The sequence below is a fragment of the Pithys albifrons genome, chromosome 2 (assembly GCF_047495875.1).
Source record: "Pithys albifrons albifrons isolate INPA30051 chromosome 2, PitAlb_v1, whole genome shotgun sequence".
Classification (NCBI taxonomy): Eukaryota; Metazoa; Chordata; class Aves; order Passeriformes; family Thamnophilidae; genus Pithys; species Pithys albifrons.
In genome coordinates, this window is record NC_092459.1 from 118,295,291 (window position 1) to 118,316,184 (window position 20,894).

The following is a 20,894-nucleotide window of genomic DNA, read 5'->3' on the forward strand; positions in this document are numbered from 1 at the left end:
TAAAGAGGCTTTCTGGAGAGCAAATAAATGAGCTGACTTCATAAAGAAAGCAGGGAGCCAAGTATTCTCCTTCTCTCAGAGAAATGAGACTGGGTATGGTGCAGGTCTGCTGTGGAAGAGCTGCAGCAGTGTGGGTGGTGCTGCTCAAGCCATGGCCAGTGCAGGGATGGATGGGCAGGGGCTGCTCTGACTGGCACCTGCACTGCCTCAGGATCCCACTGGGACCCCCCACCTCACACATCCCTCCCCTGGGCACACACTGCTCCTGCAGTGCCAGGAGAACCCAGAATTACCCGGAATTTAGCCCTTTTTGCTCTCCCCAAAGCAATACAACAGGAAACAAACTCAGCATCCTTTTGGAAGAAGCACCATGCAGGATTTTGATTCCCAGCATCCCTGGGGATGAATCCAGACCTGCAAGTGATTCACACTGGATAAAACCAGTTTGTCTCCATCACACCATGACTTGGACAGCACATCAGTAGGTCCTGCTGTACCCAGGAAACACAGGCCCTCCTCCACCATGGTCTGCAAGCATTTCTCACCACAAGCCAGGGGAAGTGGAGGAGAGGGGTTGCTGGGCCAGAACGAGGAATGCTCTTTCCATGTCCTGTACCCTGAGGACCAGCGATGCTGGATGTATAGAAACCAGCTGTGGGGAAGCAGAGCCCCTGGGAGCAAAGGGGAAACACAAGGCAACATGTTTTGCAAACAAGCCACAGGGAGCCTTTGAACCGAAAGCAAACACAGCAGCTTCCTGAAGATATTCACCAGCGTGAAACAACGTAGCGGGTGGAGATGTTCACCCCGACAGCTTTTTTTAGTTTGGAAAAATATTCTTAGAAAGGAAAGGGTGCTTGAAACCCTACCTGAGCTGCCGTGCGAGGCCAAGTGTCCGTCCGGCGGGTCTCAGGGCTGAGTCACTGACGCGATGAGCGCCGGGCAGGTGGGAGCAGCTCATTCCCTGGCTCGCAGTGCCACCTCGTGGCTCCTTCCCGGCTCCCAGGACACGTCCCGGCATCCCGAGCTGCAGCCAGAGCACAGGTGAACTTGTTTGGAAGCACTTTGACTGACCACAGCCCGCATCGGCAGAACGAACAGGCTCTGAAGGAATACTGCCTGCGGTTACTGAGCCCACCTCTGGCAGCTTTATTTCCACCACAGCATTTCCCCTAGTTCCAGCTCATATTGTCTAACATGGTAGGAAAAGAAAAAGCTAACTAAAGACTTTTGCACATTACTTATAAACCAGTTATAAATATTTAATTATGAACGTTTCCCATTCCTCTGTTACCCTGCTAATTCCTGTGGAAGTTAACAGGTATGTTAGCTGCATAATTATTTGTTTGCAGAGGAGGCTGGCACTGGTTTACAGAGTACGGACAACCACGTAATTCCTCTGTAGCTACATGGTAATTATTGTGCTATTCTAGAGTAATTAAACATGCAAATAAACATTAAAACAAGGGGTCTGTATGGGAGCTGCCAACAACTGTAGGACACAAAACCAAACAGTAAATCAAATTCTAGTGTACTACAGGGGTACCAGCCACAGCAGGTGGTTAAGAGTGTCATCTTTTACACCAGACCATTTTTGTAGCTTTTCTGGCTGCACAAGTGTCTGGTCTAATGACCCAGGAGAGATCTAATTTTGCAGGTTCTCTGTGTGGGTTAATCATTTTGCCATCTCGTTATGCCTCTCCTTTTGCTAAGGACAGGAGCCAATACATCCTTTACACCCAGAGTGGCACAAACCCTCCAGAGGAGTGCTCTCCAGAACTCTGGGACACAAACACCAGAGTCTGGCTCTGCCCAGGTTGGTTTCATTAAGAGACAAAGCTGAATATTGACACAGCCCTGTCCAGCTGTGATCTCACTGTCCTACACAAAGCCCAAACACAAAGTTCTTTGCTGCATGTCAAAGTCAGACTACTCCAAACAACCCTCAAGCCTGTGCTGGAGCAAGACCTCAGGGCAGCATGTGCTGTGTGTAAAGACAGGACCGGACAAACCTCAGATTTATTTTCTCCCCAGAGATTCTCTCCCTGCATTTTCCACTTCTGTGATGCTGCAGTGATGGATGAAGCCTGAACACACCCAGCACCCCTCTGAAGATCTTCTGGCCCCTGATTCTGCACTGCAGTAAGCACAGTCCCTCTTACTGAGCAGAGAAGTATGTTTGAGCATGGCCTACTCCTAAAATTGGGCATGAGTGTATAAAAGAGCAAACTCCAATGAGCTGGGGAACATTTGGTGAAGATAAATAAATACCATAAATCATTTATAACTAGGACCAAAATACTGCAGTTCCCATTTCCCTCTGTCCCCTCAGCAGGCTATTTGCAGGACTCAATCCCACAGTGGCTGCAGTCCGAGGGAAGCTCTGCCTCCATCCTGGGGGAACCTGATCAGAGCCCAGCAAAAATGCAGGAACTGATGAAAGCCCTTTCCCTTGCCCTGCCTGTGAGCCAGCAATATGCTGATCCTTATAGCAGTTCCCCGTTCTGATCCCAGGCTGCCACTGCCAGGGCTCAGGGACCCAGTTAAACCTTGCACAGATAGATATTTACATGTATTCATTCCTAGTGACCAGCTGAAACAAACACATTTATTTTGGCCACAGACAGATCACCTCTGAGATGCAGTCCAAGGCTCTTCCTTCCCGTGGTTCCCTTACTCAGTTTCCAAACATAAATCCTGCATAGTTTAAAAGTATGAGTTTATCACCTTTAATGCACATATTTGTTAAGGCAGCAACAACAGTCACAGCCACTGCTCCCCTTTCCTTGCTCTGCCCCCTCCCTTGGCAACCAGCCCGAGTGCTGCCAGCACTATTCTCAGCTTGCCAACATAACTATTTCTGTTCCTTGCATTTAATTTCCCAGCAGAGTTTAGTTTATGCTTTGGTGCTGTATGACTTATGAACCCCCTGACTGCTGCAGACTCGTGCTCCTGCTCCACAGATCCCAGCTGGGAGCGCCTGGGGCTGCACCTCCACCCCTGGGACGACACACAGTTTGCTGAGGATTACTGACTTGTAAGAATATGGGCAAAAAAGACCCTCTTTCCAGATTTTGTTTCTTGGTATCTCAATAGAGACTTCCCAGGAGCAAGGAGTTTTCCTACAAATGCACAGAGCTGCAGTCAGAGCTCCCTGCAGAGGGAGCAGGCTCTCCATCCCACCACAGCCAGGGATGTGAGTGGCAGTCCTGCCTTTTTGATAAGCACATGCCACCTATCATCAAACTCATTTGCAGCCCCTTGCCAGCTCTGTCAGGGCAGCTTGCTCTTGGCATGGGAATTACACAGAAATCCTGACCCAGGGCTCCACATTCCCTCACTCAGCATTGCTGGCAATGAACATGCCTGCAGATACACCTCATGACACACAAAATTAGCAAGTAACTTCCCCACACTGCTGAACTTTTCTGGAAACAAGAGCATTGGACCAAGGGACTCAGGGGGTCAGACTGTCTCATTGCCCCTCCAAGGGGGTCCTGTGCCAGCACATGCTGGTTCCCTTGGATACCCACAAGAGAGGAGGAAGCTCCCTGAAGACAGGTGGTTATTTTACCTTTGGGCACACCCCTGGGCACCAGAAGCTGGTCAGAACTGCAGGAACCTCCCTCCCACCACCCTGAGGATACAGGCGAGGTTCACCTGTATCCTGCTCTCCAGAGCTCACAGGGCTTTGCTTCCAGGAGAAGGAAAGGCCAGGGCAGCGGCACCACCACTGATGCCAAGCAGGTGTCAAAAGGATTTACACCTTTCCAGCTGCCAAAGAGAAGGAAACACCTCTGTAAGGTGAGCCCAGCATAGGCCACACACACGAGCACTAACAGAGGGAGCAGCTGGCACGGGGGCACATGGGCACGTGTCAGGACACACTTCTAAACAACAAAGCAACTCCTCCAGAGGCTCCTGAGTAGCTCTTGAGGGCCCTCTCTCAGCAGCCCAGACTTATCTCTGAGGTGCTTTAGGACCCTTCAGAGCACCACAACCTGTGCAGATGTGTGACCGATTACTGGGGTTATTGCAGCACTCAGCAGGTCGGAGGTGCCCCCCAGTCCCAGCCCTGCCTGTCGGGACACACCAGGAGGGACACAGGGCTCACACCAAACCTGGGCTTCAAGCAGGAGTGCCCACGAGAGGAGGAGGAGGCACCCACCTCTCCCCAGGCCTGAGCTTGGCTGGCTCTGCCTCCTCTCAGGATAGCAGGGAATGCTGGCACAGCCAGCAAAGAGCAGGGTGGAAACACAGCCTTTTCCCCTCAAGTACAGCCTTCCCTGCACTAGGTGCAGCTGGCAACACATGCTAATAATTTGTCAAACACTGAGCTGGAATTGTGGATAAGAATCATGCTTTTTGTACAGAAAATTGAAAATGAAATAGTGCCTAAAACTGCAGCTATTACACAGCACATTATCTTGAAGGGCTTTGGTGTAATTTAGATAAAACATCCTATCTCTGATTTCAGAAATGTCAACATCATTCTAAATGTACATGTGCTTTTCCATTGGTGTTCTGTGAAGACTTAGAACTCCACAAGTCTCTCTTTCTCATTCTCTCAATTTTCTTTTTAAATTGGCAAATGAGTATTCCATCTTTCAAAATTTCAGGTACATTTTTATATGTGGGAAAAGTGCATGTTCAGAGATGCCCCTGAATGGCTCCATTATGGATCTCATCAGCTGTGACATACTCTCAGAAATCAAATCTATGCATTTGGATGAAACAGAAAAAATTAATACCAGAACAAGGATGAAACGCTTCACTTCCCTCCTTCGCCCCGATATTCACGTTGCACTTCATCCCTGGTGCTCTGTACTTTTCTTCAAATCTCCTTCAAAGAGGAGAACACACAAACTGCAACTCAGAAAATCCCAACTAGGCACATCAGACCCCTTTGGTGGTGGTTGGACACTGGCCCAGGTTGGCTGGAGAGGCTGAGCAGTCTCCATCCCTGGACATGTTCCAAAGCCAGCCAGGCACAGTCCTGAGGTCCCTGCTCCAGGCATCCCACCCTGAGCAGAGGCTGGAGCAGATGAACTCCAGAGGCACTTGCCAACATCACCCACTGTCTGGGCTCCTGTTTCACTGCTAGTTCATAGGAAAATGGGTGCAATTAACATGAACTTTATCGATGTTTTGCCATCTCCAGCCTCTGATCAGGTTCCAGAAGTGTCTCAGAGCTCCTGCTAATTGTCCTCCAATGGTTTCCCACTGTTCTCCAGGGAGCAGAGAACACAGGCTGTTGGCACAGAACCCCAGGGGGATGTGTCTCCTGCAAGTGCTGGAGAGCTGGGAGTGAGGGGGGACCAGGCAAGGGGCCTTTGCTGCTGTGGCTGCTGATTCCAGCACAGCTGGGTTTGGCTCTGTTTGCTGGGACCTGAACCAGCAGCTGGACAAAAGGAACAGGATTTTCCCCCCCAGCACATTTACATTCTCGTTTAATTCTCTGCAGGCTCCTCCTTCCCTGCCCGGGAGCTGGAGACATCCACGGGGCAGTCCATCCTGATTTAAATGCCTGGGAGTGTATAAAGGTGCAGGTCTACACAGTTTGTCTGTTTGCTCTCATGAGCAAAGAGGCAGCGACACATCCCTGAGTAACTGTGACTGCCACTCTCAACATTTACTAGGTGAGTGTCAGAGGATTCACACATTTTCAAGCCAGCAAACCAACAACAATTGAGAACTGTGTCAGTGAAGATCAGGCATCGTGACACATGAGTAAATAAAGAGCTTTCTAATTAGATTAGGACTGATCAAAAATACTTAACGAAATACCATTCTTCTTTTTGACAAAGCCAAATACTTTGTGAGACAAATGTCATCCTAATCTCAACCTTCAGCTTTGTCTTCAGCAAATCCCCACACGAAGCCTTGGCATTCCCACTTCCCAAGCTCCGAGGACAGCTCTGGGCAGCAGCCACCCCTGCTCACCACTCCTGCACACACACATGGAACAGCCCAGGGAATGTTCAGAGAGATGCAACTCTGCAGCTGCAATTTACAAGTTCATTAACAGCGTTCCTGCAAAGATCAGGGGTTTTAATTGGAGCCCTAATTAGCAATGAATTCTCATTATTTTTCACTGAAATCCCAAAGCAGCTTTGGCACATCCTCTTTGTTCTCCTGAAACGGGAAAGTGGAGCAGCGTAGGGGAGATAAAGACACAGCTGATGATGTACTGGGGGGTGTTTTCCCCTCAAGCAATTCCTCCAGTTTGATACATTTCACAGCAATTTCCGTTCCTGTTTATGATTTGAAGAAATAACTATTTCCATGAAGAAATAACTATTTCCATGAAGAAATAAATAACTATTTCCATGAAGATACACTAACTCCCAGCTGCCTTGGAGCACTGCCCTGCCTCCTTACAAGGAGGATTTGAGTGTGGCAGCGTGGAGTGGCAGAACAGAACCTCGGCATCCTCTTGGGACTGGTGTGTTGGTTTCCCTGCAGTGAAATCTGGCAATTCCTCTGCAGCACGAGGCTCTCACCCCTGCCAGTGAGAGACACCCCGACCACTGGACCCTGGGCACATGGACTTGGCACTGGGAGAGATGCTGGACTGTGCTGGTGTCTGCTCCAAACCCAGAAATGTTCGGGGCTCTTGGCAAATTCCGAGATTTTTTTTTTCCAGAGGAATGGATAATCATCACATTGTTTCCACGGTCCTTCTACAAATGATTTTGATAATAAAGGACCTCCTGTGACATTAAGTACATTTTAATTACAACATTGTCTGTAATGCATATATCTAATTGCAAATAATTATTTTATCATATTTTGTCTGTAGGCCTGTTAGATGCATCAGATCTTATCTTCTGACTCAGTGGTACAGGTTAATTAAAATTTCTCTTTTAATATAGTTTCAAAGCTAACCACATAATTTCATCTGACCACCAGCTGTGTTGTTAAAAATTATTTTTTATGATTTTTTGTCAGGCTTGTCCATGTAGGAAAACCAAGCCATTTCTGCAGGCTGTAATTACTGCACTGCTTTCTGCAGTCCTTCATTTGCAAGGGAAGAAAGAAAGGAAGAATGTGTGTACCATCAGTGGCCAGCGGCTGCTTTGTGTGTTCCTGGCTCATTTTGAAGGGGGTTTTGTTCTCTTTCTCATGTACGAAAGCATTTGAGATCTTCTCTTCAGGAGGAGAATGGGAGCCATCACACAGTCTGGTTGGTTAGAAGGAACTGCACTTGGGGTTAGGACAATCCCAGTGGTCAAACTCGATGTTAACAAAGCCCAGCTTAAGGGCAACCCCGGCCAGCTCCTTCCTTCCTCGTTTATTGTTCCTTTGAGTGATAAAGAGCAACCACAAGGTGAGAGAAAAATGAAAATATGAATGCAATGTTGAGTCAAAAAAAGAGTTTAGGTTAAAAATATGACAATATAAACCCAAGAAAGCTGAGCAGAGGACAAGAGGAAAATATGGGCTCTTTTTTCAGGTGGGAGAACTCTTCATCCATAACTTGCAGCAAAAAATGACCCCGACTGCAGCCTCTGTGCATCTTTTCCTAGGACCAGAAGTGCTCCTGTAAGCCTGACTGTCCCCACCTCGCTGCTGTTGCAGCCCTTGCGTGCTCTGCCTGGCACGCTCAGAGCCAGCCGAGGGCAGGGCCGGCAGGGACAGGGTTAAGGCGTGTCCCCAAGGAGGGACACAGGCTCTGCAGCTCCACCACGCCGGGCCAGAGGTGAGCGCTGCCAGGAGGAAATTGCTGCAGCTCCACGAGTGACCTTTCCTCTTGGAGAGGGGCGAAGTAAACAGCACTTATCTCGGATTTAGTGCAGTTGAGACAAGCAGCACTTTATCTCTGTGCCGTGGCACACAGAGCAGGGAAGCAGAGGGATGATTTTCCTGCTTTTAGGGTGTGAGCAATCTCTGCTTTCCTAGCCCACTCTCCAGTTGAGCTGGAACTCCTCCTTGTGGAAAGATCTTGGACAGGGCAGCAGGTTCTGGGCTTGCACAACGTGCCATAAACCTCCTCATGCAGTTCAGCCTTTCGCAAGCGTCGTCTGAACTCCCCTTGGTGGGTTGATATTTTTACTCCATGAAATTTCCACATCCTCCATACCATTTCCTTTTAGAAGGTATCATGGGACATGCAATCCCCTGATCTTTCTATTTTGGATTTTTTTCCATCCACAGACATAAATCCTTCTCTTTCCCTCTGTACACAGTTTGAGATTCTGGCAGAAGGAAATCTGTCAGGACTTTTTGGCAGTGCACTTCTGTAATTTTTACTATATGAACGATACCTGAATGCCTCATATGCTGCAGTGGTTAGAAGTTTTCCATCTGGTTTTTACTAAATAGCCCAGTACCCAGAAGATCCATTCCCTTTTACTGCCAGAGTGAGAACTTGTGAAAGCCCAGCTCCCCAACACTGCTGTGCTCAGGGACACTCCTGCTCGCCAACACTGCTGTGGCTCAGGGACACTCCTGCTCGCCAACACTGCTGTGGCTCAGGGACACTCCTGCTCCCCAACACTGCTGTGCTCAGGGACCCTCCTGCTCCCAGTCTTAGGTGAGTTATTTGTTTCAGTGCTGTTACCCACGATTTGCTATCCTGAGTCCCCTGGGAGCTGTGTCCTATCTGCTTTTCCTGAAGTCAATATTCAACTCCTACAAGCATTAAGTAAGTAACTCCTGCTAAATAATTAACAGTTCTCTGTTAAGCTGTGAGGCTGGGGGGTGCTCATCCAGGAGGCCAGTATGAGTCTTCAGGACACACAGACACTGTGCCCCTTGGACTGCTCTCCTCCAGCCCTGGATAAGCTGGATAACCGCTCACAGCCCTCTGGCTTCCTCTGCACTGCCAGCCCCTCCAAAGGCTGGGACACTCCATGGACAACAGTGAGAAACCCTTCAGGTGCTGATGACAGTCCCCAGGGCAGACCCTCAGTGAGTGTTAAATGAGTGTTTTGCTTTCATAAACTCAGCAGAACTCCAAACCTTTGCAGAGGCTGATCCATGGAAAGCCATTTGCAGGACCCAGACGTAGAAAAAGTCAGGCATATGTAGTAGAAATTCAGCACTAACCATGTGGTTTGGAGTCTGAGGCAGAGCTTTGCAGGAGCAGGGATCCATGCCTGCATGCCCTATATTGGGAAAATAAAACTATGAAACTCAGAGCCAGAGGGAAAAGTCTTTTCTGCACGTCCTATCAGGACGGAGAGGGCAGAGCCTCGTATCCCTGTGCTGGCACAGCACCAGAGCCCTGCCAAGCACCAGCACCTGAGCCAGGAAGCATCAAGTGAGCTCATTCCAATGCAGGAATAAGAAGCTCGGGTGCCTTAATGGTTGTGTTGGACCAAGGATATGCAAGAGGACACAAGAAACAACTTTCCAAATACAATTTGAAGCATTTGGGTTGAAGGGCAAAGAGTCAGTACCGACATCCTGTGCTAAGGAAATCATTATCTCACCTGTAGGTTATTCAGGAGGCAAGTCTCCTGTATTTACTTTTCTCCTGCCCTTCTTCCTGGGCTTAGTATAAAGTGTTATATTGACACAGGTAAGGGGAGAAGTTCCGTAATTTAATCTGTGCCATTAAAGTTTCAGACTCCACGGGAAAAGCAACCCTGCCTGTTCCTCAGGCCCAGTGAAATTCGTGTGGCCAGTGTCACCTTTCCACAAACTGCACAGCAAGAGGCACTTCCTTACCCCTGCCCTTACCTTAGGGCAGGTGAGCACACAGGACAGGGACTCCTCCCTCCTGTGAGCTGAATGCACTATGAGCACTATGAGCAGGGAATGCTCCTGCTCCTCCTGGCCCACCCAAGGCAATGGTGACAGCACCAAGGCACATCCTGGTTTATCACTGTGCCTGTGGCTCTGACCCACGCTTGGTCACACACTGTGGTGATTCCCTGCTCTCTGACCAGCAACACGGGATTTGTGTCATCCTTTTGATGGGAAATTCAGAAAGTAACCACGTCTTCAGGGTGATGACAAGCACACCTGAGAGCCACAGCTCCTGCTCGCCTGCCCCACACGGCCCTAGGAGGTTTCCGGGAGGCACAGGCGGCACCAAGAACGGTGGCACAGCCTGGCTGCAGGGGGGCAGTGCCTGCTATGTGGGGGGGCAGTGCCTGCTGTGGGGCAGTGCCTGCCTTGGGGCCCTCACTGCCCTGTGGGGCCCTCACTGCACTGTGGGGGCAATGCCTGCTGTGGGGCCCTCACTGCCAAGGGGACAATGCCTGCTGTGGTGCCCTCATTGCCCTGTGGGGCACTCACTGCCCTGTGGGGGCAATCCCTGCTGTGGGGCAGTGCCTGCTGCGGGGCCCTCACTGGCCTGCAGGGGGGACAATCCCTGCTGTGGGGCCCTCACTGTCCTGCAGGGGGGCAATGCCTGCTGTGGGGCCCTCACTGCCAGGGGGGCAGTCCCTGCTGTGGGGCCCTCACCGCCCTGCAGGGGGGCAGTGCCTGCTGTGGGGCCCTCACTGCCCTGCGGGGGGGCAATCCCTGCTGTGGGGCCCTCACTGCCCTGCAGGGGGGCAATCCCTGCTGTGGGACCCTCACTGCCCTGTGGGGCCATCACTGCCCTGCAGGGGGGACAATGTCTGCTGTGGGGCCCTCACCGCCCCACAGGGGGGCAATCCCTGCTGTGGGGCCCTCACTGTCCTGCAGGGGGGCAATGTCTGCTGTGGGGCCCTCACTGCCCTATGGGGGCAATCCCTGCTGTGGGGCAGTGCCTGCTGCGGGGCCCTCACTGTCCTGCAGGGGGGACAATCCCTGCTGTGGGGCCCTCACTGTCCTGCAGGGGGGCAATGCCTGCTGTGGGGCCCTCACTGCCCTATGGAGGCAATCCCTGCTGTGGGGCAGTGCCTGCTGTGGGGCCCTCACTGCCCCGCAGGGGGGCAATCCATGCTGTGGGACCCTCACTGCCAGCACTGCCCCACTACTCCCTGAAGGACCAGGCTGCTCCCAAGAAGGAGGAAGGAAAGGCCTGAGCCGTGTAACTCAGGGATACTGTGCAGGCCTGTGGCACAAACACGTATTAATAATTCAGACTACTCTGTTTTGGACTGGGGATGTGCAGCCCCTCACCTGAAATGGGTGCCTGAAATAGAAACTCCTTCAAGAGCAGAAGGAGCCTGGCCAGGAGGGCTGGGCCAGCAGCCACAGGCACTGTAGGGACAGCCTTTGCAAGGTCAGCGAGCCTTGGCTGTGCCACAACTCCCCAGAATCTCCCCAGGACCAACGGGATGCTGGTTGTACTCCAGCAGAGGCAGCAGGAGGAGGGTCTGCCCACCAGTTATCCAAGCAGACAGCCAGGCAGGCAGGCAGGCTCCTGCACAAGGAAGGATTTTCCCAAGGAACACCCAGCCCATGCACACACTGCTGTGCCTGTGCCCATCTGCTCAGCTCGCTCAGCACATCACACTGTGCTGTGACCTTCAACTACTCAGTTCTGTCACATGGCCCCTTCAGAGACTGCTTTATATAGATTTTACCTCAGATCCTGAAAGCTGAATGACCAAATGTCTTTCAGGAAATTATCCTACCATAAGCATCAACGTTCGGAAATGCATCATCTGACTTTCTGGGAAATTGCACATGTTACATTGTTAGAAAACACAAGTCACAGGATTTTACAAGTGGTTCTCCTGCACAGGCTGGAATCACTGCTGCAGTTTGCTGGCATTTCTGGTTTGTGCTATCAGCTCCTCAGTGAATCATTTGAGAGTTGCATTTGATGATGTTTGAACTAATAGGTTCTAGGCCAGCTGAATATAAATCTGAGTTCCTACAGGTACATATTAATTAGGATACATTTTCCCACCTAAAACTCTGAGGAGAAACCATTCCATGGCTTTGCATCTTGCTGCTAAGCTGACTGTCCTTAACAAAAGCCAAAGGAATGTTACCATGAACATTTAGCCAGCACATGGTGATGCATCTACACACTCAGCAAAGTATTGCCCCACGTGCTGACATGGGTTATCATTCTGTTTTCTACCATGATGGTTCACCTAATACAAAGACATACCAAAAACAAACAGGAAAAGTGTCAGAAATCTTTAGAATAACTTCAATTTTTGACAGTTGAGTTTAGACTGTGTATTTCCAGCTAATATATGCTCTGAAAGGAAAAGAAACTTCTGAGAAGCAAAGTCTCTTGCCCCACTCTGTATGGAAGCACCTTAATTTCTGGGAGCTCAGTTCTCCTTGCCACAGCCAAGTAGCCAAAGCCCCTTCTCACAAGAATCCACCAAATCATGCCAGTGTTTGTCCCTTTATCCCCCTGCTTATTTCTCATTTCAGAAGCACCACAAGTGATACAGAGTCCAGGCTTAGTCTCGTTTCAGCAGAAAGCCCACCGACAGCCACTGCACAGGCTCAGCTGGGCCCACATGCTCTGCACCAGGGTTTTCAGTGCTGCTGGGACAGCAGGGGCCCTTTCAGCTTCCCCTGGTTCCTCCCAGCTGAATGTCACAACCCAGTGCCAGCCCTCCGGGCTCCACAGGGGAATGTCCTGTCCCACAAGGAATTACCTCCCACCAACTACAGCAGCACTTGAATGTCACAACCCAGTGCCAGCCCTCCAGGCTCCACAGGGGAATGTCCTGTCCCACAAGTAATTACCTCCCACCAACTCCAGCAGCACTTTCTCACCTTGCAGCTCATGCACACATGAGAACTGAGATAAATAACCTTAATTCCGTGCTGAAAGCACAAATCAATAACTTCCAACCACTGCAATTATGCCACTGTTAGATGGTGCTGACTCACTGATTTCCTCACATGACCCCATTTCCCAGGACCTCAGAGAAGAGCAAGGACTGTTCTAGAGCACCCTGATCCCAGCCATGACATCCCTATTCCATGGAGCTTCTCACAAGGAGAATTTCTGGCAAACTTTAAAGCAGCAAGTGACCAAAGCTGTGCAGTTCAGTGCTCAGCACCACAACACTTCCCTGCTTACCACAGAAGTCACCAGACAGCAGAGCAGCTGCATAACCCCAATTCCTTCATCTGCATTGGTTCCTTTTTTAACAAAGCAGAACAAGGCAAAAATATGGAACCAGAAACCACTAGAAGAGACAAACTGAAAGTCACTGGTTTCGTAAGTCAATTAAAATAAAAGGGGGGAAAAAAGGAAGAAACAAGAGCAAGCCAAGATTTTAGCCATGCTCCTTTTGTTGGCTCTGTCCTCAGCCAACTGCACAAATTGATAGATGGCAATGGAAGGTACAAGCTGGAATGGCCCAATTCACCCTTCTCAGGAAGGTGCAGATACTCAAACTGCAGCACGTGACCCAAAATTTGAGACAATTGCAGCAGAGTTATAACTTTTCTGGAATGGGACATTATGTAATGGTGTGATGGGAAGAGTGTGCAATAGGAATTACTGTAAGCCTGAAATGGCTCCAAGGCACAGGCCAATGGGGCAGCAATGAATTTCCTGTGCCTGACTCCAAGGCTGAGTGCTCCACCTTTTCTGTGTAAGAAAATGAATGTTTACATTTTCTCTTACATGCTGTGTGTCAGCACTGTCCATCCTCTTGACTGCAGGAAGCCAATTCCCAAGGGCAGTAGGAATGCCACGAGGTTTGGTGACAGGGCCAGCCTTTGCTCCCCACCTTCCCAAATCCAGCTGTGCTCCAGAGGGGCCAGCTGTGCCACACTCACCCCCGTGGGGTGCCTGCCCTGCCCTGCCTGCAGCCCCTGCCTGCACAACCCCTGCCTTGCCTCCACAACACATTTATTCATTTATCCAGCAGGGTACTCCCCCCTGCTGCTTGCCCTGTGTGTGGAGACCCCAGGGCTCAGCACAGGAACAGTCCCTGAGAGGGCTCACAGGAAGCCAGAGGTGGCACTGATGTATTTTCTGCTCCTAACAATAGTAGTTCTTGTGACATTTCATTATTCTACAACGATTCATGGCCGAAAAATAATTCCTACATGACATGCAGATTGATTTTAAATATTTTGGTAAAGACTAAGAAGTTTACACACAATGTATTTCTCTGACACACATTGTTTTCCTTTTTAGGACCACAGAACCTGCCCTGGAGCTTGGCAAAATTTACTTTTTGCACACAGGAATTTTACTGAGAGGGTCTGAAGGCCTTTAAGGGAGGCCATGCCGGGCTCTCACTGTGGGTGGGTCGTGCTGTTGTTGGACAGCCCTGAACCTTCCGTGTCACGGGGTACAGACAGCACTGATTATTTATGTATTTACGGTGCAAACAGTTATTCAAAACCTGAGGGGTTTCCTGTGGAGAGCTGAATTGGAGGAAGAAATCCAATGGGAAGGAATCCTTCCCTCTGAGGGTGGGCAGGCTCTGGCACAGGGTGGGCAGAGAAGCTGTGGCTGCCCTATCCCTGGCAGTGTCCAAGGGTAGGTTGGGCATCCTGGGACAGTGGGAGGTGTCCCTGCCCATGACAAGGGGTGGCACTGGGTGGGCTCTGAGGTGCTTCCAAGTCCAGATCCCCTGATAGATCAAACAAACCTACCTAAGGTGCCCGGTCCCCTCAGCGGCTCCATCGCACGCGCTCCGCTCCCGCCCGGCATTCCCGGGGGATCGGGGAGGGGGTGTCCCGGGCCCGGCATTCCCTCAGGGATCGGGGGGTCCCGGCCCGGCATTCCCTCAGGAATCGGGAGAGTCCCGGCCCGGCATTCCCTCAGGGATCGGGGGGTCCTGGCTCGGCATTCCCTCAGGAATCGGGAGAGTCCCGGCCCGGCATTCCCTCAGGGATCGGGGGGGTATGCCATCCCGGCATTCCCTCAGGGATCGGGGGGTCCCGGCCCGGTATTCCCTCAGGGATCGGGGGGGTATGCCATCCCGGCATTCCCTCAGGGATCGGGGGGTCCCGGCCCGGCATTCCCTCAGGGATCGGGGGGTTATGCCATCCCGGCATTCCCTCAGGGATCGGGGGGTCCCGGCCCGGCACTCCCTCAGGGATCGGGGGGGTATCCCATCCCGGCATTCCCTCAAGGATCGGGGGAGGGGGGGGGGTGTCCCGGTCTGGCATCCCCTCAGGGATAGGAGAGTCCCGGCCCGGCATTCCCTCAGGGATCGGGGATCAGGTATTCCCGGGGGTCCCTGTCGGGGGGGAGGGCGCAGTGACGTCAGCGCCACGCCGCGGTGACGTCAGAGGCACGGGGCGGTGCCCGCAGCTCCCGGCTGGCCCCGCGCGGAGCAGGGGCGGGAGCGGCGCGGGGAGCGCTCCGGTGTGTCCCGGTGGGTCCATCCCCGCCGCGATGTTCTCCAGGAAGGGCCACGCCGACGTCAGGAAATCCACGCAGAAGGCGCTAGACCCGAAGCGGGACGTGCTGACCCGCCTGAAGCACCTCCGCGCTCTGCTGGGTGAGTGGCGGCCGGAGGGGCGCGCCCGCAGCCCCCTGAGCCCTGAGGGCACCGGCCCGGGAGCCCCCCGAGAGCCCTGAGGGCACCGGCCCGGGAGCCCCCCGAGAGCCCTGAGGGCACCGGCCCGGGAGCCCCCCGAGAGCCCTGAGGGCACCGGCCCGGGAGCCCCCCGAGAGCCCTGAGGGCACCGGCCCGGGAGCCCCCCGAGAGCCCTGAGGGCACCGGCCCGGGAGCCCCCCGAGAGCCCTGAGGGTACTGCCCGGAGCTCCCCCGAGAGTGCTGCCCGGAGGCCCCCCCGAGAGCCCTGAGGGCACCGGCCCGGGAGCTCCCCCGAGAGCCCTGAGGGCACCGGCCCGGGAGCTCCCCCGAGAGCCCTGAGGGCACCGGCCCGGGAGCTCCCCCGAGAGCCCTGAGGGCACCGGCCCGGGAGCTCCCCCGAGAGCCCTGAGGGCACCGGCCCGGGAGCTCCCCCGAGAGCCCTGAGGGCACCGGCCCGGGAGCTCCCCCGAGAGCCCTGAGGGCACCGGCCCGGGAGCTCCCCCGAGAGCCCTGAGGGCACCGGCCCGGGAGCTCCCCCGAGAGCCCTGAGGGCACCGGCCCGGGAGCTCCCCCGAGAGCCCTGAGGGCACCGGCCCGGGAGCTCCCCCGAGAGCCCTGAGGGCACCGGCCCGGGAGCTCCCCCGAGAGCCCTGAGGGCACCGGCCCGGAGCGTTAATGTGAGGGGTTTTATTGTTTTTTAACTTCAAAGAAGGCCGCGGTTTGGTGTTCTGTGACGCTTTTCTGTGGCAAGGCTGAACATCTCTCATATCTCCTCAGGTGACAGGTGGAGCCTTTCCCCCCAGTTCTGAACACTGAAATGAGCTGCTGCGTTCCAGCCGTTATTAGTTGGAAGGAGCTGATGTGTTTCAGCTGCGGGCTGTGATTTGGGATGGTCTGGGTGGGCAGAGCTCAGGTGCTCCCTCAGGCCCCTGCCCGGGTGTGGAACCTCCTGGGGGCTCGGGGCTGAGTTTGGGGGGAAAAGCGCCTGTGTGATGCTCTGCTGCTAGGAGAAGATACACAAAAGCAGCTTTTAATGTGCTGTAACAAAGTGAGGAGGGTCCTGAGCGAGCAGAGTGGTAGTAGTGGAGCAGGGTCAGCTCTGGGACCTTACTGCGGGGAAGGGGCTGTGACTGCCCAGCTCGTTATGGGCTCGCGCTGGTTCCCAGGTGTTCTCAATTGGGCAAAGGTAGGAGCAATAACCCCAGTTTAGAGGCGTTATTCCCCCGGGATTGCTGCGTTTAAGTAGCTAATTGGGGGCACCTGGGTAGCGGGCAAAGTGCTGGACAAAGCCGTGGATATTTGAGCTGATGGTTTGCACGCACTGCAGAGCAGTTGCGATGGCTGTGCCTGGTGGTGGGCGACAAGAGGCCGCTGTGCCAGGGCTCAGACCTGCAGACCTTGGCTTGGAGGTGCCAAGGTGAGCGAAGGGTGTGTGGCAGCTCCGGGTGTGAATCTCCTGTTCCTGTTCCCTGTGAGTGCTGGCAGTGGTTGGCAATCAGCCGCTCAGTTTCGCGTTAATTTCCCTCTGGGAACTAAACGTGTAAGTTTATTGTTGTGACGGTGTCTCAAATGTTTGTTTTTGTGGGTGGTTTGTTTGTTTGTTTAAATGGAACCATGAGTAAGTGTCTGGGGGCGGGAATTTGAAAAAGCCAGAGGAGGTACTGGCGTTAGGATGTGCTATGGCTGCTAACTGTACATGTCCAATTGCACCTGTGTTGTACTAACTATATTAAAATAATGTCAGTTTTATTGTAAAACAATTGTGGGCAGTTATTTAAGATCAGAGCTTTAGAATATTTTGTGGATCTGCCCTCAGAAAGATCATGACTGGAGACTGGTGTGAGCTTGTGACTATACATTTCTGCCTTCTGCACCAGCCTCAGTGAAATACATAGACTCGAAGAACTAAGGCAAAGAGCAACCTTTTTGTTCGTGTTCCCTTTTCAGCCTCTCAGCGAGACTCAACTGGGTGAAGCTGCAATACTGCCTTACTCTGGCTCTTGGTTACCCCAGGGCAGTGTTGGGTTTTGTGTGCACCTGTGGCACTGAGGAGTCTCTCGGGCTCCTGGGACAGACCTGGAGGGGGAACAAATGGAAAACCAGGCCTATTAGTGCACCAAAATTAATTTCCATCCCAAAGCAGATGGTACGGGAGGTGGTGCTGCTTGGGGGTTTTCTATCAAGAAACTCATTGCCCAGTTGACAAGGGGGAGAACACACACGTCACCGTCAGGAAGTGACATCTTTCCTTCCAAGTGGCTGCTGTGTTTGGAGGCTTTCTGGGTTAAACTTTGGTTTAAAGTGAAGGTCGTTCGCAGTGCCCTGAGGTGTGGCAGCTGCCTGGGTGTCACTGAAGGCGCTGGGTCCCAGTAGGGTCTGGGGATGTTCCCGGGCTGTCACTGAAGGCGCTGGATCCGAGCAGGCTCTGGGGATGTTCCCGGGCTGTCACTGAAGGCACTGGGTCAGAGCAGGTTCTGGGGATGTTCCCGGGCTGTCAGTGAAGGCGCTGGTTCCCAGTAGGGTCTGGGGATGTTCCCGGGTTGTCACTGAGGGCGCTGGGTCTGAGCAGTCTCTGGGGTTGCTTTGTAAACATTTGTGATAGCGCAGGAGTGGCTCTTGAAAGATCTTCAGAGATAGCGTTGTAAGTGTATCTGCTATGGTGCTGGTCAGCACGGAAAGTGAAGCAACTCATGGGAAGAATGTTTTTGGTATTAAGGAAAACAAAGCTTTTGGAATAAAGGCTCAGAAATAGTTGGATTTTTTTTCCCTTCTCCCTAGATGTCTCTCTCCTTTTGCTGGCCAGGATTAGGAATGTGTGTCTGTGCCTCCCACCCCGGACATTTCACCACCTGTCACCAGAGGCTTCACTCGAGCCATAGGGGCACATGTTCTCCAAATAGCTGCTCCTGTTCGTGTGTTTCCTTAGGAGATGCCAACTCCTCTTCCTTTGTTAGTTTTAAGTCACAGGAATTAAATTGTAAACAAAATGACAGTGAGTGTTCTGTGATCCCACTGCTGCAGGAGGATAAAGATCAGAGAGAAAATGATGATAGGGGAGGGGTGAGGGAAAGGAATGTGTATTTCCATAAATAAGGGCGCCCGTGAGCTCTGGATTGCTTCAGGTCCTTTGTGCCATCTGTGTAAGTTTGTGCAGTGTCCAAACTCAGAGAAAAGGTTCCTTTTGAGTTTGTGTTGCTTATGATATCTCAGGCCTCAACTGCCCTTTAGGATCCAAATGCCTGATCTGGGGGGTACTCTGCCTGCATGGCAGGACAAAACTACCCAGAATAACAACAGGGCTTTAAAGTGGACGTTCATTTGTGTTTGGAAAATGCACACAACATTTCCCTGTTTTTACTGCTGTAGAGCTGTGCTTACATGCAGAACTTCTGTAAAGTCAGTAAGAAAATTTTTACCAAATATAGTTTGTGGAAGTGTCGGAAGTGTGGCCTTTTTTTGTGGTAAACTTAAAAAATAATGGACTAGTAAGCAGCAGTGGGGATGTTCAGGTTTGGCTCTTCCCACTGACTGGCCTTAAATGAAACCTCTGCAGTTTCCCAGAGTGGTTTCTGTGGGACTTTTGTAGCTTTAAGATGAATCACTGCTTTTTAAGACTTTTTCTGTGGCTATTCTTGGTTCAAATTGCTCTTTTTAAAACGGAAACACCTTTGGTAGTGTTTTTCTCAGGCACGGTTGAAATGCTCAGGTGTGCCGAGTGCTGCTGAGACAGGTGTGGGTGCTGCTGTGCCCAGGGCTCCCATCCTCCCCTCTGCTGAGCAGGGGCAGATACGTGGGAGTCCTGTCACGGCCGCACACAGAGCTCGGTTAAGGTGAAATATGGACTTTGTTGGTTACCGAGTGCAATCCTCAGTTTTGTCTTTTAAAAATATCCAGCAGGAAAAACGTGGGTTTCATTTAAATTGGCCCATCAGAAATGGGATAATAAAGGAGAGTAGTGGAGTTTCAGTTCTGGCACTGCTTGGGCTCACAGTCCTGCACAGCTGGAGTAACACCTGCCTAGTGGAAATGTCATTGAGAGACAGAAGGGAAATGTGTCTGGGCTTCTCGCTGAGTTTAGAACTGGTGTTGTTCCAGAGCTCATGTGAAATTTGAGGTGTTAACTTGTTTTGGAACTTGTTCTAATCAGAGGGGTGTTTTAGTAACAGTCTCTTTCCATGCTGACCTGCTTTTTTCTGAAGATAAGTAAAACTGGTGCGTTATTTCTGGGGTGAGGCTCGTAATAAAAGTTTATCATTAACCAGAGTGTGACTGTGAAGTTCTTTTCATCTCCTTTAATTTTTCAAGTGCTTGAGGATTGGGAGACCTTTGCATAAATAGTATAAGGTCAAGTGACTGGAAATTCATGGAACCAAGGGAGGATTTCTTACTAGTGCCTGGGAAAATGTTTGTAGTTTACAGGAAAATAAAAGATAAACTGGTGTGCTTGGAGAGACTTATCTCCTATGGATTCTTTTTTGTATGAGAAAGAGCAATGAGAGCTTGGCAATAAACTCAGGCTCTTATTAAATGGTACCTGAGTAGTTTGTCTCCCTAAATTTTAGATTTTAGTAGTAAAGCAAGTTAGGGGGACTGAGAGGTGTCCAATGAGCCAATGATGTCATATTTATGTAGAAGAAACAGGATGTGACCCTCATGGAGGTCTCACTCTTTCCTGTGTTTTGCTGCCAAAGCTGAACTGAAGTGTTGAGCAGGAGCTGAGCCTGTGGGTCACCTGTGCCTGTTTGGGATGGGGTGCATTGCAGGGGTCTGGAAAGCTGCTGTGGGGCTGATGGCTGGGGATCTGCCACGGGCTCAGAGCCTGTGGGTCACCTGTGCCTGTTTGGGATGGGGTGCATTGCAGGGGTCTGGAAAGCTGCTGTGGGGCTGATGGCTGGGGATCTGCCACGGGCTCAGAGCCTGTGGGTCACCTGTGCCTGTTTGGGATGGGGTGCATTGCAGGGCTCTGGAAAGCTGCCGTGGGGCTGATGGCTGGGGATCTGCCACGGGCTCAGAGCCTGTGGGTCACCTGTGCCTGTTTGGGATGGGGTGCATTGCAGGGGTCTGGAAAGCTGCCGTGGGGCTGATGGCTGGGGATCTGCCACGGGCTCAGAGCCTGTGGGTCACCTGTGCCTGTTTGGGATGGGGTGCATTGCAGGGGTCTGGAAAGCTGCTGTGGGGCTGATGGCTGGGGATCTGCCACAGGCTCAGAGCCTGTGGGTCACCTGTGCCTGTTTGGGATGGGGTGCATTGCAGGGGTCTAGAAAGCTGCCGTGGGGCTGATGGCTGGGGGTCTGCCACGGGCTCAGAGCTCTTGGCAGCTGCAGGAACCTGAGCTGTTTGTGAGTAAATACAACAGGAACCCCCGGTGCTTGCAGGTCAGCCCAGCCTCGCTGCCTCACCTCCTTCAGTGCCTGTAAATGCTCCTTCAGGCAACGGGATTCCCACAGAGTCAGGGGTTTCTCTTGTTATCTCGAGTGACAAACGGCACAGGAAACTTTCCGTGATGTTTTCCATTGGAAAAACAGG

The 20,894-nt window shown here is 52.0% G+C and overlaps 1 protein-coding gene across 1 annotated transcript in view; it reads left to right on the top strand.

The window, feature by feature from the left end:
• Positions 1-15,161: 15,161 nt before the first annotated feature.
• RALGAPA2 (Ral GTPase activating protein catalytic subunit alpha 2) overlaps positions 15,162-20,894 on the top strand; it is a 99,866-nt gene continuing 94,133 nt past the window's right edge. Inside the window, exon 1 of the mRNA XM_071547582.1 lies at positions 15,162-15,329. Within this exon, the coding sequence (XP_071403683.1) occupies positions 15,224-15,329 (106 nt within the window). The 5' untranslated portion in view covers positions 15,162-15,223. The remainder of the gene's footprint in view (positions 15,330-20,894) is intronic.